Genomic DNA, 27,385 nt, shown 5'->3' on the forward strand with positions numbered 1-27,385 from the left:
GTGGTCTTGATTTTTATAGAGCTTAAAAACAATGCTTACTCTAATGGAATTTTTGTTGTTGTTTTCGTATGCGTAGCCCAAATCATTTAAAACTTTCAAATTAGGGATGTGGAATACAAGCTTTGTTTATTACTTGTCCCAAGGACTGTAGTCTTGATCTAAAACAGCTGCTCTAATGGTGTCATGGGTCCCTGGAGGAAGAGTGACAGTCACACTGAATGGTATAGCTTGGCCTGTGGGAGGTTCTGATGTGCACAAAATGAGGCTCAGACAGGAGGAGCCAAGATTGGAGGATTACTGCCCAGTTGTGAAGTGCCGACTCATTACTTCCAGTGTTACCTAGGACCCCTTCCTACTAATAGTCAGGTCCAGAACAGTGTGTGGAATTTGTTTTTACTATTTTATGCAATCTCTCTCTCCCTCTCTAGGTTTTAATGAAAGATATTGCCACTCCCATACCAGCAGAAGAAGTGAAAAAAGTGGTCAGAAAATGTCTCGAGAAAGCTGCCTTGATCAATTACACTAGACTCACAGAATATGCCAAAATAGAAGGTCAGTGCAGTGAGCAATTGCCGAAGTGGCAGTGAGAGCCAACAATGCCTATTAACTGAATTTTCTGTGAGAAGTCCTTTCCTTTCCTGAACAAACCTGTGCCGTGGCAAAGGGAAATGTCTCATTAAAATCTCAGCTGGTGAACTGAAGAGCTTTTTCCTATTCATTGCTTTAATATGCCTCCTGGGACTCTGCTTGAATGAAAGACCCAGGATTCGTGCTTAAGTTGTCCTTTGTTCTTATTCTGAGTTTTCAGGAAACCGAAAGGTGTTTTCATGGGTTGTATTTTTTGACATTATTGTGAGTATGTCTAACATTTAAACTCTGGACAGTGTAGTCTTTGCTGATCAGTGACAGTGTAGTAGTACATCATTTTATTTTCTGTTCTGCATTGTCACTCAGAAGGAGGAAACTTGTTGATTATCGGGAGGGCTGAAATTGATAGAAATTCCCTGCAACTTTTAATTGCTTGCAATGTATTGATGCATTTGGAAGATTAGATCTCTTGAGAGGACTGTGCATTTTTTTTTCTCTTTCTTCAGGTCTTATTCATTAAGAATACTGAGATTTAAGATGTTTATCAATAAGTAGATTGAAATTTGTGGCAAAGTCACACAATCAGCTTTTATTCAACAGTCCTTGGATTGATATAATTTAAAGTTAGAGAAAGGACCTTAAATTCTTTAATTATAAAACTACCTTTGTGTAATACGTGTAGCATTAACTTAGGGAGGAAAAAAGTTTGCAGAGTTAAATACTTATCTCTAAAAATAAAAAGTATATCATCCATTAGAAAATTTTTAGTAATTCTGAACATAAAATTGTACATAATGAAGGATAAGTTTATTAATTAGTTGATGTTATGATAGTTCCATCAAAATTGGGACAATGAAAAAGATGATTATAATTGGCTGTGTTATATCTTTTTTCCTCTACAAATCTGATCAAGCTTTCTAACAAGCATGCTCTAACCAACCTCCTGAGTGATTAACAAAAAAGCCATCCCATCACTATAGCAACCAATATTATATCACGAGAGTAACAACATGAAACCTCCTTAGTTACCAGTTTAACATCATTAATTATGATATCATGTTGTGTTAAAGCACAAGCAATGAATATTAGATCATTTGGGGAAAGTGGAAGATAAATAGATTGGTTTTCACATTTTGAATACTCATTCAAACAGTTTTCATGTTTTGGGAATAGTGAGTGTTGTGAACACGGATTGAAAGAATTGATATAAAAATAGACATTAAATCTGGCAACGAGAAAATGTTTGTGGACAACCTGAATGAACACAATATTGTTTTATCCAAATATAATGAAGCCTATCAAAAAAAAAAAAAAACTATGACCATTTTTTTTGTTCTTAACTGTCTATTTCAGTCATTTTGACCATTACTTTATTCAAAAAATACCAAAAAAAAAATATGCGGTGTATTTTTTTTGTTGTTTATCGCTGTGTTTATTTTCTAGTCATAGAGCACATTTTAATGTGGACAAATGAAGGCGGTTCTCTCATTTGTACACAAACATAGGCTTCTTTCATTAATCAGTTAGATAAACATGGCAACACTGGTGATCAGGAAGTTGTATTTGTTCTTTCATAAAAACAAGCTCATGTTAGAGAAAAACCTATAATAGAACCAAATGGTCAGTGAGCAAGGAACTATCCCACCTCTCCCCTTTCTGGAGTCACCCTTTTTTATCTCTAGTCTAGTGTGAAATACTCTAGAAAATGGATCCTAGAAATCTAGTTGGATAAGATTACTGAGCAATCTACTTTCAAAAAAAAAAAAATGCATGCTTATTAGATGAGAAAACCTATGCCCTTTATTATCTCCCTTCTTCCCCCCTCTTTTGTATCTTAAAAAATAAAGAGCTTTTGTTCTATGCTCAGGATCAGACCAAAAACAAAACCAAATCTAAGTTAGAAATAGGATGTGGACTACTTTTCTTTGCTTAACTTACCTTCTGTATTATGTGAGCAACAGGGGCAGAGTTTGCTTCCTTCCTAAATTCTCTTTTCTTATGTTTTAGGCCCAGCAGAAAAGGAAACAGGTAATTGATGTCTATGCATGCACGTGCCATTATTCCTGATGTGGTCGTGTTGTGTTTTGATACTATGAAAAGCTCTTTCCTCTTTAGGACTCCTAATAAGTCACTTAGAATAAGATCGTGAAAATACTTTGATTTTATCGGAACTATGGCTAATGCTTTGTAGGGAAAATATAGGATATTTATCTCTGTAAAAGTTCAGCAGTGGGTTTTTGTGTGTATGTTTTGAGTTTTTTTGTTGTTTTGTTTCGTTTTGTTTTTGCTATAAATTCAAAGCAAAACACCTGAGGCCGTATTAATGTTATGCGTTATGCTTTAAGCATGAACACTAATCTTATTTGGAAGCTGTCGCCAGTATTTGAAGGGCTCTTACAACTGGAAAAGAGGACCGTCTCTCCTTTATCACTCCTGAAAAATAACATGAAAGTGAAAAGCATAAATGCTATTAAATGCAAACTGAGCAGCCCTTAACTTTGAAAGATGCTAATCACAGGACTGGGCAGAGGTGATGAAATCCCATCACAGGAAATTGCTAGGAAAGAGTTCTCTGGGTCTCTGAATACTGAAAGGTTTTGTTACTTTTTTCTAGTGTGAGGTTATTACAATTATAATTATTTTAATTACATATGCCGTTATCTGTTTATCCTGTCTATCTCCTCTTCAGCTCATTGTAGGCAGAGTCTTTCCTGAACTCATATTCCAAAGTCACTGTTCTGTCCCCAGCACTATGCCGCTGACACAAAGTCGGTACTTAGTACTTCGGAGAGAGACAAGAGGATAGTTTCGTCTGAAAACAGTGGAGGAAGAGACAAGTGACAAACCTTCCCTGTCCTAGGTTGCTTAGCCAAATTTTGTGTGCCATGTTATCGACAAGTTTTTTCGGGCTATTTATAACTGAAGTCTTCCGTTAAGGACTTTGTTTCTTTTACTTTCCTACTTTTTTCAATTCTTTTACAGTATTTGACCCCAGAAAAAGTCAGGAACAAAACACTCAGAGTCAGGAAAAGGGGAAAGAGCATACCTACACTGATGGCTAAAGTACACTTTAGAAGAAAAGACTTAGAAAAAAAAAATATATGAGACCGCCAGTTCTTTTATGTCAGTCCATTGTGATAGCAACAGTCCTGTACTCTAATGAACTTTTTAAAAACCTTTTAAGGCATTTTATCCTGCACAATGTTACACAATTTACACACAGCAAGTCTGGGGTCGTTGGTGGCTTTCCCACTGCCAGGGGGTGAATAAATCAGCCAGCTGGGACTAGAGGCAGGTGATCCCCGGCCTACAGAGGCTATTCTCCCATCCCCTGTGACATATGCAGGGGTCACAGTGCACCTTCATGAACGATGAGGCAGAAGTAATTGCCCTGTTCCCACCGAGGAGGTAGGGAGAGGAGACTTGCTGTCCCCTCTGCACCTTACCTCCGCCAGACAGAAGCCTTCCCTTCACATGTGCTCAACAGCTACACCACTGCACAACTTGCAGCCTGGTGAATCTAGGAAAGATGTCTTTTAAAAATTAAATGCTTGCATAGAAAAGAAAAAATCGTCGTAGTTTCAGTAATTTAAGTGGATTGACAGGAAATCTAATTGAAAGTAAAGAATATCCTGAAGTAACAGAAGAGAGGTTTTTAAGAAATAGAGTTGTATCCCTTTAGTTACATTTGGTTGCAAGTTAACAGAGTTACTTAGTAAATGTTTTGGGGGTGCTTTTAAAAGCGAGTAAAAATGAGAATATCAGTTGCATGTGTAAGAGCTCGAATGCTTCATAAGACTTTCAAACAGTATTTTCTTGAGCATTATGATCATTACCCTTGGTTGGCTTGTACCAGGTAGAGAGAGTAAAATTCTGCCTAAGATTTGTCCTAATTTTGTCATCTATTGACTGCCTATTGCCCCAGACAGTTTTTTATTTACACCACCTCAATAGTTCCTTAAACAAATAGATGTTTTACAACAAGAGGCAACTGAGAATTCAGAAGTAAATAATTCGCACAAGGTTGTGCTGTTTTATTAAGATTCAGGTGACCTGAGGTCTGCACCCATGTCTCATACACCAGAGCCCCTTTATGGTCTTCCCACGGCCAGTCCTGCCTCCAAGGCTGTTTGATTCCAGGCAATGAATTTTTTGGTAAATACTTCAGTCACATCCCAAGAGCCAATGGTTAATATTTGTAGGGTCGTTTTTTTTAAAAAAAATAAGGATACTTATTTAATAATAAGGGCAAACCCTTATGTGCCAGGCACTCTTTGAAGCACTTTACATGTATTCATTCATTCCTTACAACAACCTTTTACAATAATTACTATTATTATTTCTTTTTCAGGAAACTGAAGCAGAGAGATTGCTAGCTTCCAGCTGGGCTCTGGTCACATAGCTAGTTAGTGGAAGATTAAAACACACTGTCTACCTATTATATTATAATAGAACTATCTTCCAATAGTCCTGCGTCTTGCTCGCTCCCCTTTCTTGGTAAGCTTATATAGTTAAATTTGCACTCAAGTAAAACGCATGGACACTTGAAAGGGAGCCTGGAATTGTGCTCTCTGTAGAAATATTAAAATTTTCTGGTAGTCACAATAAAGAGGTAAAAAGAAACAGGTGAAATTAATTTTAATAGCAGTTTGTTTATCCCAATATATTCACAATATTATCAGTTTAAAATGTATTCATTATGTAAAATTATTGAGATACTTCACATTATTTTTTCATAGAATGTCTTTGAAATCCAGCGTGTATTTTACTCTTACAGGGTAGCTCAGTTAAGAGCAATCCCATTGCAAGGACTCATTGTCACATGTGGCTGGTGCTGGTGGATTGGACAGCACATGTCCCTAGTATGAGGCTTAGAGCTGGACTCTAGAATCTGAATCTTTTTATTTTTCCCCACATAATCTTACAATGTCAGGTGTTGAAAGCAATTAAAGTTTGCAACCTCCCCCTAACTCAGAGCACGTCTCTGTTTTCTCTGCTTTATTTTTCTCTATAGCACTGTTATCTAACATATAATAGCGTTCATTCATCTAACTGTTGTCCTAAAATATTAGCCGCACAAAGGCAGGGCTTCTCTATTTTAATAACTGCTGTGTCTCCAGTGCCGGGAAAAGTGCCTGGCATATATTTGGTACTCGATAAATATTTATTGAATAAATGAATGAGTTTATGGCACAGTGAGTGAGAACATCTGTAAACTGGCAAGCTGTCTTGCAAAAGGTCATTCAAATCAATCACTGAATAATTAATAATATAGAGTAAAAACTAACCACTTAAAAAATAACAAGATTGGAAAAATTAAACTATAATTTCACATATTTGGGTGGAGGGGGGAGATAAGGGGGGAGATCCATTAACTCTGGATCACAGAAACCCGAGTTGCCTGAGTTTATAGATCACAGCTGCACTAACGGTATCTAGTAACCTAACCTGTTTCAGTTATTTCTATAATTCAGCATGATGCTTAGTTTTGACTCGGTTCTCTCCCATCCTTGGGGGTTCTTCAAATTCTCCATTGACAACACAAATTTGCTGAGTAAAGAGATTTTACAACTTGGTAATAGATGAAATAAAACAAATGACCTCTCTCTAATGACTTCTTCTTGGGAATCGTTTGCGTGTGTTTCATGAGAATAGACAGTTCATTTTGAGAACGTTAAATTTCTAGAAACTTTTTTTTTAATTTTAAGAAATGTGCAAGGTTCACACTGTTGCAAAATCAACTAGTTTTCTTCTTTGGTCTAATTTTATCATAAACTACTATTTAGTAAGATCCTTTTTATTTATAATCTAGCTTTCAAAATAATACTGAAACTTTCTTGTGTTTTTTAATCACATCTCTATTGATGCAAATTAGCTATTATTTTTAAAGAAGAAACAATTTGTTCTTCAATTCAAGGAATTTCTTATAGACAACAACAATCATACATCTAATAAAAGTCCTGTCTTTCTCCTGAAAACTACGTATCACATTGTGACTTACAATAGAAGAGGGGAAACCACTCCTTAGAGCTTCCCTTGACCTGAGATTTTTTTGCCTAGATTTGGTACCTAAGCTTATTGAGAATCCAGAAACGTGGAGATGCCCTAAACAAAAGGTAGCATGGAATGAACAGGCAAAGTCTTTGTGTAGTGAAGCTCTATCTGGGCCGTCTGGTTGCCAGGTTCCCCGATCCAACCCCCAGTGCTCTCATTTTCAAAGTCTCAGTTGAACAGGATGGAGATGTTTTCCCAAAGGACCACGCTGCTTACTTTCTTTGAGATGAGAAGTTGCACTGTGGCAGTCCTTACGTCATTAGGATGTGTTTGCCATCTGAGTGGCATTTTAATTTAGCACTTTGTTGTTGGGAGTGTAGCAATAAATAATACATAAATAATATCTGCTCTGCTTAAGGATGTGATTGTATAGAAGGGAGAATATAAAAAGGCACAGTTGATGAAATTATTTTTTGTTAGTACATCCTAATATTTCTAGGATAACGGATTTCTCTCTCATAAAAGTGTTTTCTTATAAATTTAATTTAAAAATGTTTTCAGTATTGTATGTCGCCATGAATTCAGGTTACTAATAACTAATACATCTGAAATTTTGCATTCCCATGAGCATTGACAGAGCTTTGCAAAGGTAATATGTATATTTTTTTAAAAAAAATCTTCACCCTAAAAAGAATATAACAGGTAATTTAAACGTCTCCATCCCTCCTTCTTGGATAGTGTGGCTTAGAAGACTAATCTTGGCCTAAAAGTCAAATCTTGGTGACTGTTTCTGCTTCTGAGTCTCTGATGATTTAGGAAAAAATTGATCGATACAATTTCTGGCTCTAAAACAAGAAAAGACTTATTGTCTTTTTCTTTAGACTATTCGTGAGAAAATTTTATAAATCTGTAAAAAGTTTTTAGCTTGTAAAGTAGTATGTTTATATATAGTAAAAGCCATTGGTTGAACTTCACTGATTTTTAGTGTCTGTAATCATCTGGATAGGGAGCAAATTAAAATTTATTTTTGCATTATATGTAAAAAAAAAAAAAGCTATGAGTATTTTTCAGATGGTCAATGAACTATTTAAATTACCAAAGAAGATAATTTTTTTCTGATAGCAATAAATTAGTTTAATTTCTATGGTTTGATGTGATACAAATCAAATGTTAATTTCAGGCTATTTTTATCCATATACTCTCATCAACATATTAGATTAGATGTCTTTAACACCACTTCACTGCCACGCCATTAGCCTTAGCCCATGTAATGTGCACACCAGAAAGTTTTAAGACTACTTTCCCTCTATTATGTAAGTAACATGAATTCACTGTAGCCTTTTTCACATCTGAGCAGGAAGAAATGAGAATCTCTCATATGTTTACATGCTCATCTTTTCTCCTGCCTCTTGGCTAGCCACACGAGATAACCACAGCAACATTATATAATTTGTGTTCACACCAATTAGTTAACTCATGACAATGCTGACAAATGAATTCTGCCTATAAAAAAGACATTTTGGGGGCATAATAAATAGGAGTTGCAAGGATTATTGACTAGAAGAGGTAAATGAAGACACCATGTGTACCTTCAGTTAGCCGAAGACGGAGGAAAAGTGTGTTATGCAGTGTTACAGCAGCTCTTTGCATATGTAGTTAACTAACCAACTAAGTGAAAAGTCAAGGAGGTTACAAGGCCTTGGACGCCAGTGGCAACATGATGGAGATGCTTGCAACACCCTCAGGGTCTCTGCGCTTCCCATTTACCCACAGCTTTAGTGACCAAAGGGAAGGACTGGAGTTCTGTCAACTCCAGACAATCCATGGAGACACTTAAGGACACTGAACTCTCTTAAAATTGGTTCTGAGTCTGTATTCCTTTAACGTCCTTCCTGTTTTATCTGAGTTTAATTCTGGGAGAAGCGTAGTATGTATTACTCCGTGTACAGCAACTACTGGCTGCGTTGTCATGCCGCTCTCTGGTTCTGGCTTTTCGTTCCTGGATTGGAACTAATATTGCCAGCCCTGAACTGTTCCTGAGCCTCTGCAGAGGTGCTCTGTGACCTAAACAGATGGCACCTTTCCTTGATCCATAGTCTCTTTGTCGATGAGTCATCCATCTTTTCTGTCCTTTTTTTATTTTTGTAGTATGGGTGTGACAGATACAGACACTCTCAATCAGGGATAGTCACAACTAATCCCATATATAAAAATGGGAACTTGATTTGATCTTGAACAATGTTCTTTCCTCATCAGGCTATCATAGGAACGTGATCTTAAGTTTAAATGACACCTAACTTAGGGTTTTGGGGGCTGTTGCTTCCTTTCAACCTTGGAAACATAGCACGCCTCAGCTTTCTAGCTCTGTGCCTAAGACGTGTTGGCTCCACACATACCCATGTCTTCTGTTCTGCAGCATCAGGATATGAGGTATTCCTCTTCGAGGCCAACTTTCCCACCTGTGATATTGACCCCAATCCTACTTACCTTCTCCTGGATGGATTTTGCTCCATCCTATATCTCTTCTTTCTTTACCCTTAAAAAAAAAAAAATGCCTTGCCTTGAGTTATACATCTCCTTCCAGTTGCCATCCAAAGAACAGCATACATTTGTCTCAGTATCCAAAGGGGATTCATTTCAGGACCCCCTACAGATACCAAAATTCATGGTTTTTCAAGTTCCTTATATGAAATGGTATAATATTTGCATATAACCTATACATATCCTCCCACATCTCTAGATTACTTATAATACTTAATGCAATGTAAATGCTATGTAGTTATAATGTATTTTTAAAGGAATAATGACAAGAAAAATTTACATGTTCAGTACAGATGCAATCATCATAGGGCCGACTACATAGTACATGTCAGCAACAGTGTAACATTCTTATCCAAATATTTTCTATCTGTGGTTGGTCAAATCCACAGATGTTGAACCCATGGGTACAGAGAGCCAACTATATGCACTAATATTCATTTCATTCATATCTACTTCACTTCTCTACCCAAAGAAGTTTGGCTTCCAGTATCATTAATTTTTCTAGTGGGGATTTACACTAGTCGGAAGTGTGACTAGTCAGAGGGTGAGTAGAAGAAAGGAAAATTTTTTAAATTCTTTTAAACAGCCCCAAAAACGCTAAGTTAGGTGTCATTTAAACTTAAGATCACGTTCCTATGATAGCCTGATGAGGAAAGAACATTGTTCAAGATCAAATCAAGTTCCCATTTTTATATATGGGATTAGTTATGACTCTCCCTTGCATTGCCTATGAGCAATCAGTTCCTTACCTTTTTTGCCGTTGATTGGTAGCAGTAGTCCAGCGGCAGATATTATCAAGACAGGGCTGCAGCTGCATTGCAGTGAGATACTGATGAAACATGAATGGGCCGAGCTACCTTCAGACAGGCAGTCCTCTGCATTCAAACCCCCTAGCTTAGTGAAATGTCACCTAAAGAGACTGTTGGCAAAGTGCTGCTGCTTTGAATCTAACAGATTAATGGTGACTTCCTGTTTGCAAGAGTTGCCTAATGGATTAGTAGGAAAAGGAAATTATCAGTATTGGTTTTCTATTGCCTGAGACTCTGTTCCTAAGCTTAAGCTCTCCTCAAAGTCCCTGCAAAGGGCAGGCAAGGGCCCGCCCATCATCCCATCCTCAGTACCTCCAGTCATGAGCGCTCAAGCCAAAATAACTAGACTCCTGAGAAGTACAGCCCCTATAAAGGACAATAAACTAAATGGTATATACCATCTAGAACTTATGGAACAAAAATTTAAATTGAGCATAAATATTCTCAAGGGCATATAGTAAGATGCTAGCAATATGATAGAAAGAAGTCATAAATTGTTTTATTTTGTTTTTTTGAGTGCATGGTGGTGAAGAATGCAATGAATATAATTTAACACCACAGCTTCGATTCATGCTGAGGCAACAGCAGTTTTAACCACCATTACTTTTGCACTATCAGTGTAAATGTCAACAGAATTAAAAAGGCAAACTCTTATTATTATGAAAATAATTTTGACCGCAGAACTGCAGAAGATCTTGGGGATCCCCAGTGGTCCATGGACCACACTAAGAACTTCTGTTCCACAGCATCAGTTAACTAGTAGAAAATATAAACAAAAACAAGGTACCTTTCATAGAAACAAGCAAACTATAAAGTATCCAGGAATTAACTTTGCCAAAAACGTGTTAAACTTCCTATAAAGAAAAATGTGAAACTCAAATAAAGGTCATAGAGAGTAATCTGAATAGATGGAGAGACAGTTCATAACTTTAGGAGGGATGACTTGATAGTCTAATGTATAAACACTCCACAAATTAATCTGAAATTCACTACAGTGTCCATCCGAATTACAAGGTTTTTAAAAGATCCTGATAAATTTTATTTTAAAATTTAAATAGAAGAATAAAGGGTACTGAATAACTAAGTCAACTTAAAAAAAAGAAGAAGAAGAAATAGTGTGGAGACTTGTCTTGCCAGATACTGAGACAAACAGGAAGACCGTCACCAAGGCCCACAATAAGGCAGATACACAGAAAAACAGAGAAAGACTCATATAAGTTCTGCAACTTTAAGTGAAACAATGTAAAATAAAACTGATTTTACCATAGGTTAATTGATATAAATAAGAGTTAACTTTCTATGACATCTCATCAACATTATAACAAAACATTGAATGAAGCGACACTATTTGAGGACCCACTGTGTAGATGGAAGCTTGATGTGCCTCATCCATAGTAATGTGGGACCAAAAGTCGAAAAGGGAAGGCTGTTTGGGAGGTGACATCAGAAAGATGAGCTTATTACATGGATAAAAATAAACTGAATTCCTCTCTGATAGAAATATGGTCTTTGGAGAAATTAGAGACCTCAATGTAATGAGGAAAAAATATCATTACATTGTAATGATATTTAGCATTAGCATTTCTCTATATTGTAACTATCCCCAATTAATATTTTACCTTTTTACTTTCTCAATTTTCCAAGTTTGTTTAATATCTATTTCAGTTGGAACAAATCGTTTTAACTTTCTTATAAAATATAGAGTGTTCCATTTTAGTTAGTTCATTTTCTGTGTAGAATTGTCAGTCAACCATTTTCTGCTTGAAAAAAAATACTTTACATACTCTGAAGCGATGCTGTGAATTATACTGATGCACAAAGTTTTCAAAAGAAAGAAGATTCATCAAATAATATGTGGTAACTACATGACATAGTAGTGCACCAGGAGTTCCTAACTGAATATACCCCAAATTCCCCCAGATCTGGAAAAATGATTTTTATATTCTTCAAAAACTTCTCTTTGGTGAATATTTGCCTTCTGTAAAACTTCTTAGTGAGAGCATAAGCACCTCTTGAGAAAACAAAACATGTTATGCAATGTCCCCTGCTCTGCACTTCTCACTGGGAGTCATTCCCTCAGCCGTGATTTGTAACGCTCTGATCAGCTCTTGCTAGAATCCGATCTCCTTCCTCTGAAGATGCATGGAAATCTCATTACAAGTGTTCAACACCTGTTCCCTAAAAGGTCTCAAAAGGGTGTCAGTTTACTCAACTCACTTGACAGTGTGTCATGGCTTTTTTTTTTTTTTTTTACTTTTATATAGAATGTGATTCACAGATCAACACAGTCTCAAAATAGCAAGCTTTCTTCCTTTCAGGAGCAATTTTGTAGAATTTATCATCCTCCAACTCCAGAGTTTGAAACCAACTGATTGATGAACCTCTCATTTATTTACTAACAAGTGTCAAAAGGTAAATCAAGTGACATATAGCAGTGTAGCTCCTGCAGCACCTTGTTAGTCCGAGTGGTTTAGATGTATTACGTCTTTTCCAATTGGACAAAACCAGAGTAATACAAACTGACAGATTTCTACTTATTTATTTCTCAAAAGAGTTTGTAGGTACTCAAAGCCTGGACAGTGTTGGAAATTAGGAAGAGTTCATTACTTGTGGGTCATAGCTAAATGGCCATATAGCTTTGAGCACTAAATTAAAGGATCTAATACAAGCTTTTGTAATGCCAGATTTTTTTTTTTAATTTCAAGGATATAAAATATCCCTGCGGCACCAGTGCTTACACACATATCCACAGTGGCTAGCAGACCCAGGATGTTAAAATTGTTGAAATATTTAAAATGTCACTAAGCCCAACCCTGCCCTCTACACTTGGTCTTTATACTTGTCCAACTAGGAGACTTTCTCCAAATCTCAGCATCAAATATAATAATATCACTACTAACACATGGTTTGGCTATCCTAACGGATTTTGATTATGTGTTAAAGGAGACAAAGACAGACACACATTAAGGTCTTTTGACTAATTTCTTAGCAGCTAAGGTTCTAAATCTTCTCAGATGATATCTTTTATAGTGCTTTTGCTATGTCCAGGGAAATTTGCTTTCCTTGTCCAGCCTGCTTCCCAGCTGGCAAGCCTCTGAAGTCCTTTTCGCCTTCCCCATGGCCCCCTCCTGCATGACCGTCTTCACCCATCACCTCACTGGATCCTGCCCTGCCTGACTTCCATCGTTTCAGGGCAGATTTTCTCCTTAAGAGAAAGGAAGGAGTTTAAGGTGCAGGAGGAAGATATGAGGCATTCGATGCTCAAAGAACTAGGCATGAAATTTAAAATGTCATCGGCCTTAGTTGTGTGAAAATTTAGTGTTGGTATGGCAGTTACTATATTTGAGGGTATTCTGGTGGTTTTTAATTTCTGAATCTGGGTTATACTGAGGGGAAATGGGTATGATGCGGTAAAATCGAGAAGGAGACCATTTACCTGGTTCAACAGCTGAATATATATCTGTGGTGAGGGAGAGAGAGATCATGGCTAAAGACTTTGGAAAAGCTCCTGTTGTGCAATTAGCAAAACTACCTGGAAAACTTTTATGCCGTCGTTAGAATCTTAGAACAGTTCTGGCCAGAGCTAACCAAAGCAGAGTAAATATACATTATAGCAAACTTTCTTTTCTTTCAAGTCTTCATAGTCCTTGCAGCCAGCAACATTGTGAAAATTTTTTTTTTCCTGTGAGATCTTAGATATTCCTGCTTCACAAACTTAAGGAGCATCAGGGTCTCAATAATTAAAGAGACAACTTTAATAAAACTCAAACCAAGGTGTCTATGTTTCTCCACTCTTAAAAATCACATAACTGTAAAAACCAAATATTAAGTTGTGTGTGTGTGTGTCCTAGTAATGGTTTCTCTGTAATTCCATCACCACTGTCCCTTCTTTCAAGACTATAAGAGAATACGCCTCCTAAAGAAAGTCTCACAGAGCATCACCAACATTTACCTTCCGTATGCCCCCCATATGTATCTGTATCTTTATGGCCCATCACTCATGGATCACACTCACTGCTGGCTTATGGAGATTGCTCAGTTTGGATCCAGTCTGGCTGCCATCATCTTATGCTCCAGTGGCCTATTTTTCTTTGTTCCACAGCTGACCGTTTGCTTAAAAATAAATTTACTGATTTGAAAGGTAATCCAGGTAAAGAAGTTAATGTGGCTGTGACCACAGGACAATTATTTCAAAGCACTATAATATTAGCATAAATTCCAAGGAGGTATTAACTGGAACTGTTGCTTTAAATGACAGGGTCATTAAACAGGTTGGCCCCAAAGGGAGCCTTGGAATCAAGAGGCCACAGACCATTGTTTTCAAACATCTGTGGCATTAGTATTTTCATGGATTTTAAACAGCTATAGGGAAGACATGACACCCTAGGTTAGTTATTTGCATTCATGCAAGGATTGTCGAAATATGTATACCATCCTACCTGGAATAACATTACAGACGGTAAAATATGTTCAGATTCTACAGAAAAAGCCACGTTTTTTATAAAATTAACTTTGTATAAAATGTATCTTGATTTCAGGTAAAAGAGGAAAAAATCTAAACAGGTCACCTTTGTTTTTAACTTCTATTTTTCATAAACACTAGTAATTCTCACAGTGTATTCCCCAGACCAGCATCGTCAGTGTTTCCTGGGACCTTGTTAGAAATGTGAATTCTTGGGCCCCATGCACAGGACCTATTGAATCTAGAACTCTGGTGTGATCCCAGGCAGTCTGTGTTTTATCAGGCTCTCCAGGTAACCATGGTGCATGCTGAAGTTGAGAACCACAGATCCTACTGAAGATACTCCATTTATTGATTAGAGCAGTATAAATTTCAGCACTCAGAGAACCATAATAGCGTTTATGTTGCAGTCAGACAAACCAAGAGAGAGTCAATGAGACATCATTCTCGTGCATGAGTTGATGGTACCAGGTCTTAGATTGTCAGGTATTGGGTAAGTATAATCAAGTTGACCCTAAAGAGTTGGGGAAGTGAGGTTCAGTTTTAGAAACCACCTCTCCCATAAATTCTGAGGCAGTCTTATTTGCCAGTAAGTTATATACTATTGCCTCTAGGGGATCGAGTCAAGCGAGTTCTCCCAGAATCATTCATCTAGTCACATGTACTAAAGAAAGCAGACAGGTTTGGAGGGTGAGGGTTGTTTTGTTTAATGGGAAAGGAAAGGTTTGATCTCCTACCCTCCTTCCCTCTTGGGATGAGAAGGCCCATGACTATTGAGGTCTGGACAGGATGAGTTGTGCTGGGCTCTGGCACTGTATTACCCAGGTTGCTGGCCCTGGAGCTGGAGGATAGGTTCAAAAATCTCAATCAAAGATTAGACTTTCCAACTGAGTCATCTGACAATTCATTTGACAAGAATTAAGGTTCAAATTAGGGCAAACTAGAAAGCCAGTCGAAATTCTCTGAGCTGGCTGGGCTGGCCTAAAGGAGTTTATTAGTGGAAGAAGGCACCTAACATGGAGGCTATAGTTTGGATTGAAACTTTTCAGATCTAATTGGAACAAATTGTGTGTGTGTGTGTGTGTGTGTGTGTGCGCGCGCGCGCGCGCGCACGTTTCCTCCTATTTCTGTAGAGTGAGGAGGATGAAAGGACCAAACACTGTCTACTTGGATGGTAGCAGGGAGTGTGCACAGAAAGTAGAGGGGTCCACTCCACCACTTCTCAGCCGTATCTGAGGATAAGTTTTGCCAACCAGCAGTCCACAGAGAGGATCCTGACAGTCCTTGCCACTGGATAAACTTTGGGGTTCCAGGTAGAAGAGATCAGATGTTGTACCCTTGGCCCAACTTTCTTGTTCTTTTCAACCTTGCAAGGCAAAGCCTTACTGCTTGGGTCTCCAGAGAGCATCCCAGGTAAATACTTGATGTTTCTAATCTTCCTACTTTGAAACTGCCATCCTTTCTTCAACTCCTTTCCCTAGATATTGGTCAATTTCTCATTTCCTCCCCCTCTTTCCCTGTTTCTGTTTCTTTCCTCCCAGGACCTGTGATTATCCCCGTAGTCCCTTCTTAAGTCATACTAGTTTCTCACCTCAGTTATCTTCTGATGTCAGGGCTTTCTCCTCATCCATCTGACTTAGGTTCTTTAGAAGGAGGGAGGTGCAACAGAAGATTGAGTGCTTTGTCTTCAGGTGGGAGTAGGAAAAAGGTGGGAGACTTCAGTGTTAGACTGCTATTAGCTGTCTCTGATCTAAATTTTCTGAACTCAGACACCCACTAAAAGAGTAATTTCATTCTGAAGAATTCCATCTGTTGTACTTGAGCAAAGTAAAGCCTTCCTAGTGACATGTCTCTGATTCTATTTCTTGTAAGCTAGTAACCTTGTTCTTGCATAATGAGTGCAGTTGATTCACTATCAGATTTATTACAGTAGTTTCTCTTATTGACCAAAAGGATGATATAAAGCTATCATCTACCTTATTATTTGGTTAGGGAAAGATATACATAAGTTCTGTGAAGGCAGAAATATTATTTTGTTCATCGCTGCATCCCCTCAGTTGTTAATACAGTACCTCACATGCAGCACCTGTTTGTTGAATCAAATTCAAGACCACGCAATTCAACATGTTGAAGAACCACGCAAGAAATCTGAGTGCATGCATTATTTTTTGATGCACTCTAGCTGATCATCATGACCTAGATGCAAGAGAAAGAAGAAGACAAGACAGTATTGTGATGGGATTATTTTCACAGTTCTTCAATCCAACAGCATCTTGAATTCTATTTCTTGTTTAGCTGCAGGTACAGATACAACCAGTCTGTCAAAAGTTAAGGTCAATTACATCACGAATTTTGCATATCCTATAATGAGGAAAAGGAATTGAAGTGATCTTACTGGTCTGATTTCCATGTCCCCTTATAGCTTTCACCAGGAGCATCATTGTGTATCCACCACTAGAGACTTTGTCAGGAAATCGCAGGAAGGAAGGCAGCCAAGGATAACGTGCTGAGAGTATGCACCTTCTCTGAAGCAGAATTAAAGCAAATCGGGCTGTCTTCTAACATCCTTTTTTCCAATGAGCTCTCTTCCTAAATATAGAGGTATAAGCAAAAGGAATTGCTTCAAGGAGCCAAAGAGCATTTTCATAGAAAAGTAAAATGAATAAAGATCATAGCCAAGAGCAGCAATGCATTGAAATTCATCAAGAAATGTCGCTACTTTGGGCATATTTGTTTTAAATATCACTCTTCGAAATGTATTACAACAGTCAGCAACTTGGTGTGAAGCTTGAAGAATACAGAGACATCTGTAATGCTGTAGAAATGTTGCAAAAAGAGTGAAAGTGAACATTTTAAGGAGGAATTCTCAAATATTCATAGTGTTCAGAATTTTAATGGAGCTACCGATAAACTCGTCATCTAATAGAGTTCTGACTACAAAATGCATTAAACCGCTCAGCTGTTGTCAAATGCGCGACAGCCCGAGAGGGTATACATAGATAGTGTACTTATGAAAAATGCTATCAATTTAAAGTATTAGAGTGGCCATTATGTTCAAGTACAAAGTTTCAATTCTCTCAGTAAATTCAATCTAGGCAGAGTGAATGTTTTAAGCTGTTATTAAATTTCAGTAGGACACGGGGTACTCTCGGAGTTTTTACTTAAGATAGTGTCAAATGTAAAAGCGGGTTTTGACATAATCGCATGTAGACAGAACTAAGTTTTGAGCCTTCAGGGATTCTTTTTCATTATTGCATACTGGTGGCTAAGGATATGGGAACTTTATAAACTCTTAAATCAACTCTCAGCTGTTTCAGAAGTTTCTACTGAATTATATATTCAAGTCATTGTATTATTGCTGCTGGTATGACTTAAGGGTAAGATTTTAATTCCATCTCAACCAGTATCTGTATGAGCTTGGACATCTTCTCTAACCTCTCCAAGATGCTTGTTCTTAATCTAGAAATGAGGGATATAGTTTCCTAATTTGTAGAATGGTTGTGAGGATTCAGAAATAATGTGCTAATCTATGTAGGGAAAATAAATTTCTGCGATAAAAACAATTAAATTTTTGCCTTATCTTTTCCTTATGAAAAACACATGCTATAAACATATATAAATATATGAAAATAATGTAATTTAATATAGATAAAGCCTACATTTATATGAAGCGTGAAATCTCTTAGCTAGAGGAATCTTAGAGATTATATGGTTCAGTGATTCTTAGCATTTCTTTGGTGTATGGACCACTTTGAGGATCTGAAAGTCATAACCCTTCTCCTTCCAAAAATCTTCTATATACACAAAAATTAGCATATAATTTTAAGGACCCTCTAAAACCTCTTCCTAACACCCTAGGTTAAGAATCGTCAACTAAATTCAACACCCTCAGTGTAAAGATAGAGAAATTCAAGAGCATAGTGATATGCTCTTGAGAATTAGAAATTATTTTGCAAACTTTTTCCAAAAAAGTCCCTCTCTAATTTAAGCACATAGCATTCATCAGTTATTTCATCAGTGTTCTCAGACTACAGCTGACTTGCTGTCTAGTCCACCTTGGTGTGTTAGTGACATTAGAGCTATTTGCAGTCCAACACAAAGTCAAATAATTCAGGTATTGATTTTATTTTTAACATGCTTTCCCCCAAAATTAGACTACCGCATTCTCAGTAAACATTCCTTAAGTACTTTTCATGGTTTAAAGCCCATTCAGGATATCGAGAATATAAGATAACGAGACCCAGTTTCTGAGCCTGTAATAGAGAACTCTGAGAGAAGAGCAAAGCATTCAGCCCCAGAACTAAGTACCCTTTTAGTAGCGACTTTTGGAATCTAAGTTGTTTAAGATCAGGGACATGTCTTATACTTCCTTCTACCTCCGAGAGCTAAGAACGTTGCAGGCACACTCGAAGATGTGCTCTCCAGCCGTCAGCCGTCTGGCTTTCCTGAAGAGCCACCATACTCGTGGATCCCTGTCATCGGCTTTCCATCCTGCAGGGGAATTTAGTGAGATGTGTACCAGGGTTGGGGGATGGTGACCCTGCTGTGCATCACCCTGTGGCCTAGAGTAAGCTTATAACAAATATTTAGTGAACTGGTACCCACCATAAACAATGTTTCATTGCACTATCTTGTACCTTGGGAACAAATAAAAAGCAAATGGAAGAGTCTCCTCCAAATTGAAGGCTGAATTTTTAGGGAGGAATTGAGGTGGGGGAGAGCTATTGTAGAAGGAAAAAATGACTCCTTAGGTTCTATAGAAAAATCTCTTTTTCTGAAAATTTTATTTCTCTTCCTTATGACGTTCATACCATATTGGGGCAAAGAGAGAGTCCGTGAATCTAAGATGTTTATCTTTAAGGGTGTTATTGGAAACAGTATTCTTCACATTCAATTTTGAAACAGTTTCATTGCATAGGGCACCTCTAATTTCTGCCAGTTTCTTGTATTTCTGAAATCAACTACTTTGTTACTGAATTACAGGTAGCTGCACTTAATCTCATTGTGGCCTGGCCTTTTATACCAGTTTGCCTTGGTGCTGAAAGAACATTAAGCTTCAAAGAAAGCCTCCCCACTCCTCCCCAGTTGGAGGTGGGCAGGAAAGGAGGGGAGGGAATCAGTTAATTGCAGCCTGTCAGAGTTGTTTTAGGTGACTTTGTACTTCTTGAATTTTAGATAACATGAACTGTAGGCATGTAGGCTGGGAATTTAAATAGCAACAAAAAAGCATGGGTTTTGCTAATGCTGGGAATGATTCATCTGGTAAAAATGGTATTGTATCAATAATATAATACAGAGAGAAGGAAAAGACTGTGGTATCTGCTCTCTTTGTGTTTCTGACCTTGAGGAGAATTATAACTTGTTTGTTGCAGAAGTTGAGCATCTAATGTGCTGATGCACCTGTTAGTTCTTATATATTAAATGGCAGAGCACTTGTGTTTTCCTGTGATTGCATTGTGGGTGAAATATTTCCTGCAATCTAGTGAACTGGTTTTCTTTTTATAAAGAATGTGTTTATATTTCTTGCATCTCTTATTTCTCAAAACATATATTTTTCCATTTGATTTCAACCCCTTTCTCTCATCATTACATCTTAAAGCAAGTTGTTTTTTTATTTTTTATTTTTAAGGTAACTTTATTCTGATTTGTTTCTAATAGAGACCATGAACCAGGCAACTCCTGCTAGAAAGCTGGAAGAAGTTCTTCATCTAGCAGAGCTCTGCATCGAAGTCTTACAACAAAACGAAGAGCATCATGCAGAGGTGATGACTTGTTTTAACTCCTGTATAAAACGACACATAATACTTTGTCATAGTGAGAAGACCACTGGCCTGCCCATAGAATGATAAACATCTGGCATTTACCTGTAGAAAACTAAAAACATGTGCATTGCCTGAAAATGTAAATCCTATATATTACAAAGGAATTATACATACATACATATATATATATATACACGTATATATTTACACACACACACACACACACACACACACACATATATAATTTAATATCTATTCCTGACAACAGTCATGCTGTGAGGAACATGGAAAATCTCATGGGATCTGCTAAAAATGTTCCACTAGCAAAAAGCAAAGCTGGAAAACGAACCCTAATTCGTGATGCCAGATCACTTGCGTTTCCCCCTAGGCCATGATTGCTTTAGTTTAGAAATGTAAGTCAATCAATGTGTGCCAGAAAAACTAGTAATGAACAATAAGATAATAAATACAAATGGAAGATGTTCATAACTAGTCTTTCATTCTTATCAAATTTTTCTTTAAATTTTCACCAAACCTGCATCATTTATAGTTTTTAGAAGTTCTACTTATAATAGTAACATTCACTAAAGATAGGGAGTGGTCATTTACCAAGCAAACTACTTATTCTAAGACTTAAAGGTGTCACTCTTTCTAGTCATGAGTTTATTTTTCTTAAAAAAGAGTTTTCTGAACTGTGTGGGGAAAGAATGTGGGAGTATATAAATGTATTAAATTTCAGTGCCATAATAATGCTTTTATTCTCGAGGAAACACATGAAATGAGCAAGAATGAAAAAGACCAGATACATAAGAATTTATAGAGTATTTGTATTTCATGAAACCTAGTTCTCCAAAATATAAGAAACTACATGAAGTACATTTGAAGCAAATTCTTGGAAAAGAGTATTCATGAAAACTTACTATAGGTAACTAAGATTTATTGTATCTGGTTATAAATATGATCATTCAAAACATCTGCTTTTAGCTCACACTGTGGAATCTAGTTTTTACCTTGCATCTGTCATGTGTGAACTTGTTATGGATATTTTATTTTAAACTGAAGAAACAGCTGCTTCAATAATTTGAAATGAATTCCCAGGAGGATCTTTCCTAGGCTAGTACTACTGCTGTTACAATGAAAATGATTATATGATAAAATGCATGTATGCGTTGTCTTTGTGTTTTGTTAAAAGGCATTATCATCAGAGTATTAGACCTTTTTGAGTTTAGAAAAAAAAAGTCTGACTGGCTATCCAATTGCTGTATATTTCATCTATATGGGTACATACATTTCACAAAAAAAAAATAATGTTTAATTTTCCCGCACTGATAAAAGTAATGATTCTCATCTTTTAAATGTAATTAAAATTATATACACTCAGTCACTAAATGCTAGTTAAAACGTAATATATTCAAACAATTAAAGTGTAAATATTATTTATTTTCTAATGCACGAGAATATAGTTGACTTTATTGTACAGAGATAATCATAACTCATAAATATCACTCTACTATGTGCTGAAATATAGAACTATTATATTGACCTCTTTTTAAAATGCTTTGTAACACTATGGCATCTTTTTGTTCCACAATGCTTCCAAATTCTTGGACTCCCTCAGGGAAGAGAGGTACGTAAAATTGTTTCCACTATTTTTCTAGCATGGAATAACTTATAGTGTAGATAAGATAGACTCCAATTTGATTATAGTTAATTTCAAAGCCAACTTAGTGCCTCTCCTTGGAATTGAAGACTATTTCTGTGAACAGGCAAATCTTTATCGTAGTGTTTCTGTAAATATGTCTGATTAATAATTACATGCATATTTAGTACTGGCCATCTAAATAAAGGCCAGCTGAGTGGATGTTAGTGTCTTGGTATTAATTTTCATTTATATATTTTTTAACTTTTTTTTTTGTTATTATCAAAAGATCCAACTTCTTCTCTGAAAAAAATCAGAGAGGAAATTGGTCTGATTCCAAAGTAATTTGCAGAGTAACTTGGTGGACTGCACTCTACACCAATCTTTATTTTGCTGGATGTTCAGGCTGGAGGTTCTCTACTCCATGAGAGAGCACCCAGCTCAGCACCCTAGGTGGAGGTTAACACTTCTGCATCCGAGAGACCTTCAAGTGGCTCATGTGTCAGCTTTTTACTTTCATTCTACTTCTCTCCACACTGGCAATTTACTTTATAGGGCTAAGAGGTTGTTTCTGTCCTTCAGCAATTTCTCAGTTAAGCAGGTTTCATGTCCTTCAGATCTTTGACAGTAACTTACTTACAAGACAGTGCTCCCTTCTCTCTGGAGGCCTCTCCACCTCTCTCCTCTCAGGCTTTTCTTCCAAAAATCTCTTTAGAAGTTAGCTGAAGCTCCTTTCCAGAAAATCTTTAAGGCCGTTTCCACATTCTAGTGTCTAGACTGTGTCTGACCAGAAATTCAGGAAAACTGATCTAACTATCCATCCAAATGCTTTGACAAAACCGTAAAGTTCCAAATGGCAATGGAAAAGCTTCAGACACACACACACACACACACACACACACACACACACACGCACACACGCGCGCGCACACACACACACACACACACACACACATACACACACCATTTTACAGATGATAAAACTGATACCCAGGAAGGTTGAGCTACGTGCTAGAGGCACACAGCTCATTAGCGACAGGGTCAAGCAAGACTCAGGCCAAACTCCAGACCCAGCACTTTCCAGGAAACCACCTTGTTTCTCTGTTTAAATAGAGTGTCCTCTCCTGGTTCTGCTGCCAGGGTTGATACTGGGCAGCACAGCAGGGGTGTAAATGCAGAGGGGATGGTCACGGTGCAAGCCTGGAAATGGCCCTTTCCACTCTGTCATTCCCTTCCTCCCTTGCTCTCTGGCCAGTCCAGGGACTCCACCTAAGGGGTTGGAGTGTGAGAGTGTCAGTACAGGGGCCCAGCGAGGAAACAGAAGCAGTATGCTGCTACTTTGTTGCTTATTATTCCAGCAGAATCTTGATTTAAGGTCCCTAAAATGTTATAGCTATAATATGGTCCACCATATTGGTGACACTGTAGGCAAGAAGGATGTTTGTCAGTAATTTGATATTTGCAACTAGAGGGCTAGCAGCAGTTCCCTGCAAATGGTTGATTCATCCCGCACTTCAGCTGGCTGTGTCCCAGGTGGCGCCAGGACAGAGAAAGGAGTGCATTGTGGATACACATATTTGTGTACATGCTCACTCCCGTGAGCATCAGTAGCTGAACCAGATTATGCTTCTTGATGTATTCTAACACACACACACACACAAAGAATATTTGATCGTTTTCCATTTATTTTTGCTTCTTCGTGTCCTTATTCCTCTCCACTAGCATGCACGTCTAAGGAACATCTTAAAGTGTGATTACATAAAAAATCATTCATGAGTAAGATCTGTTTACTGCCTACTACTAACTAAAGTACAATAATCTCAACAGTTGAATTAATCATAATTACATAGTATTTATATTGGTATAGCCAGTGAGATAAATCAACATTTTTTTTTAGGGTGGGTTTAGGTTTTGAGTTATAATGTCAGGTCCAACAAATAGCTCTCATTTTAGAAGATGACCAACAAGTGGCTTTCAGATGGCTAAGTTACAGAGGCAGGAGTCCATTTGCAGCAGTGACTTTTACAAAATTACATGGACATAAATACCCCTGCCAAAAATGTTCGTTAATCATTTGCTAATTTGTAAATATATAATAATGACTAGTACTTTATCCTGATATCTGTTTGGAAGTGTTTTCATTTTATTATCTCATTTTGTTACTTCAATATTTATATTCAGGTATGAAACTGATTAGGGAGAGATTTTGGTGAATCAGAACAGTTGTAAAAAAATTATGAGTTTGACAGTAATTTAGGTGTCATCTCAAAGGTTCTAGTCCATTGTAGCTTCTCAAAGGAGCTTAAATATTTCTAGAATATGCCCCCTCAGCATCATTTTGCTGTGTAGTATGTGTATATTGGGGCAGAGGGATACCGGAAACACTAGACTGTCTCTAGAGCTTTCAGGAACATCTACAAAATATAGAATTGCAAACTGATACTTAGGGAAAAAATAAGCACATAATTTATTCCAAAATTAGATTCACTATTTTTGCTCACTTATGTAGCCATCATCTTTTTTTGTCGTAAATGATAAACTTTATGCTTTGAGAGTAAAAGCAACCGAAGCCTCAGAACTCAAAGAAATTAGAAAAGACATTTTTAAAAAATCGTATCATAGTAGGTGCTCTGACAAGAAAAAAATCATAGGACATTAACAGTGGTCTGATCTGCAAAACATGATAGGTAGGTAGGTAGGTAGGTAGGTAGGTAGGTAGGTAGGTAGAAGATAGATAGAAGATGATGATTGATAGATGATAGATAATGATAGATAGATAGATAGATAGATAGATAGATAGATAGATAGATAGATAGATAGACAGACAGACAGACATCTAATTAAGAAGAGGCTATATGTATAAGAGCTTGGTCTTTAGACCTGGATTCTAATCACTGCTCGGTTACTTACCAACTGTATGACTTTGTACAAGTTATTTAATGTCTCTGAGTTGAATAACATATAAAATAATGAAATTTATGTCATTAATCTGAAAGAGTTAAGTAAGATAACATATACAAAGCTTTCAGAACAGTACCTGGCACTAGAAACTGTTCAATTCATGTTATACATTATTAGTTTTGAAACATCTAAACTCACATTATAAGATCTGTCTGAAAGTCAACTCATTTTTGTAATTCCTAATACTGTTTAGTTTTTTTTGTTTTTGTTTTTGTTTTTTACTTTTGTACAGCAAGAGATTTTCATATTCATTGAATTTCCACGACAACCCTGGGGAAGGTTAAGGAAAGTATTGTTATTGCCAACGTGCAGACGAGGAAATGGAAATCCACCCAAGGGACCGATTTGGCCGTGATCACTCAAGCCTTACTGCTTGGTTCAAAAGCTCAGTCCTCTGCCTCCAGTGTCAGTGTTCAGTCTTACCTGCCCCTGTTTGCAACTACATTCAGTAACACAGCTTTCAAAGTATTATCAGCCTGCCTCATGTGTTATTTTCACTGTACAATATTTATTTATCGTTAGAACTTTGATGGAAATGGCATAGCTAAAGGATTACAATCAAGTTTGGTTTTGTATTTCTCTCTTAATCAAATTAAACATTGCCTTCTGCCTCTGCCATCTCATTTACACTAATGAGTGGCTTAACATTAGAGTCAACATAACTTTCACCAGATAATCATGACTTTTGATTGGTACCCTACAGAGGGATGCATTTCAGAGAGGCGTTTCTCATCTCTGTTGCTGTGGAGCCTCAAGGGAGAAAATTAAGACAGTCCCTCATTTTACTACCAACCCACATGGGACGACTGCCATCCAGTGTGCAGGCAGAGAAGAGGAGGGGACAGGTGTTGAATTGACCCCATGTTCTTAAAGTAACAGCCTAGGACTCTTGAGTTTTATTTTCAAACATAGTGATTGCTTAAAGCTTTCTCTGGTCATCATTAGAACAATAAGCATTCATCACAAACTGGTTTACATTCATCAGGGATAACATTATCAGAAATATAATTTGGAGCATAAATATATACTTCTGCAAACATAATACAAATTTCAAGTTGATAGCAAAATCTCCTTTTTTAAGGAAAATTATTTTCTATTTGCTTTCATTCCCCACTGTGGCCCTGTCTTTCAAGTTAATATTAAAATTTTCCTTAGAGTCTTAAGACAATCCACCCAACATGACTGTTATTTTCTTAATTTTAACCTTTTACAGAGGTATTGGTTGTGGGCTGTAAGTGAGACTTTGACAATGTCTCTCTTTGCACAACTGCGTTTTTACTAGAGTTCTATCCTGCCCTACTCAGAATGAAAAATCTCTGATTCTTTTTGTATGTCACCAGCTCTAACAGATAGGACAAAATATCTGTAATGAAATTGTGTATATTATTTTATTTATTACTTTTACATTATGTGTCATGTACCCATTCTAGTAGACATTTAAATAAAAAGCATTCAAAAATAATATTTTCAAAGAATAGCTCAGTTTACATAGAATATACCATTTCCAACAGTTTACGTTATAAATTTAGAGCCACACATTAAAATGTCCCTAACTCTGAAGCCTGTTTTTTGTATTGCACCACTCTTCCTTTAGTTAATGTTTTTTTCCTATATACCATATGCTAATTAGTTACATGTTTTTATTAATATATTGAGCAAAATTTTTGTGATATAAATTTTTAAGAGGATACTTAATGTGCCAATATTGTATAATACACTTTTTGTTTTTGTTTTATGGTTTGATTCTTTTCTGGTTTAAATCTAATTTACATTTGAGGAAAATAAATGAAATTTTGCAAACATAAATCTCACATGTTCTTAGAAAGTTCTCGAAAGTAAATATGGGCTTATGTGGCTATAGTATGATGAATCCTTTTTTAAATTATTAATTTTAATAATAATTTAACAGAAATATCTCTATCACAGAAGTGTGAATGTTTTGTAGTTATTTGGTTCAAAATTATAACACTACCAAAAGTTAAATTTAAAAAGGGGAAAAGACCTGAAAAACAATTCACTGAAAATAGTACAAATAGAACACTTCAACATATGAAAAAAAAAAATGTCGAAACATTCATAATTAGAGAAATGCAAATTAAAACAAGACAGATACTGTAGTGAGAGAAGTCCACGTTATATTTTTGTGTGAATGTGATAAAAGCACTTAGCAGAAAATGTGCCCTCTAAGCAAAATGTTGAGTATACAATACAGTCACTACATTAACTATAGTCACTACACTGTCGTAGGCCTCTAAGACCTGATCATTATATACAATCAAAACTTTATACCTTTCACTTATACTTCCCTGTTTTACAATTCCTCCAGCCATTCTACTTTCTGAAAAACACCTTTCTACTCTCTGCTTGAATGGATCTGACTATTTTAGGTTCCTTATAAAGGTAGGATTATATAGTATTTGTCCTTCTATGTCTGGTTTATTTTACTTAGCATAATGTCCACCGGGTTTAACCATATCATTGCAAATGGCATAATTTCCTTCATTTTAAAGCTGGAAAATATTCCCTATATATAACTACCATATTTTCTTTATCCATTCATCCATCAATGAACATTTATGCTGTCTCTTTGTCTTAACTATTATGAATAATGCTGCAGTGAACATGGCAG

The 27,385-nt window shown here is 36.7% G+C and overlaps 1 protein-coding gene across 20 annotated transcripts in view; it reads left to right on the forward strand.

Annotated features, from left to right (window-relative positions):
• Window positions 1-27,385, forward strand: part of CADPS2 (calcium dependent secretion activator 2) — a 465,193-nt gene that overhangs the window by 363,402 nt on the left and 74,406 nt on the right. For 10 of the 20 annotated variants that reach the window (XM_036230978.1, XM_016125157.2, XM_016125153.2 and 7 more), the window contains 4 exons: window positions 429-552; window positions 2,596-2,616; window positions 20,053-20,156; window positions 21,775-21,783. In XM_036230978.1, coding sequence (XP_036086871.1) covers window positions 429-552; window positions 2,596-2,616; window positions 20,053-20,156; window positions 21,775-21,783 — 258 coding nt within the window. The remainder of the gene's footprint in view (window positions 1-428; window positions 553-2,595; window positions 2,617-20,052; window positions 20,157-21,774; window positions 21,784-27,385) is intronic. The other 10 variants (XM_016125158.2, XM_016125161.2, XM_016125162.2 and 7 more) reach the window with 3 other exon arrangements.

This window comes from Rousettus aegyptiacus, unplaced genomic scaffold, assembly GCF_014176215.1.
Source record: "Rousettus aegyptiacus isolate mRouAeg1 unplaced genomic scaffold, mRouAeg1.p scaffold_m13_p_13, whole genome shotgun sequence".
Taxonomy (NCBI): domain Eukaryota; kingdom Metazoa; phylum Chordata; class Mammalia; order Chiroptera; family Pteropodidae; genus Rousettus; species Rousettus aegyptiacus.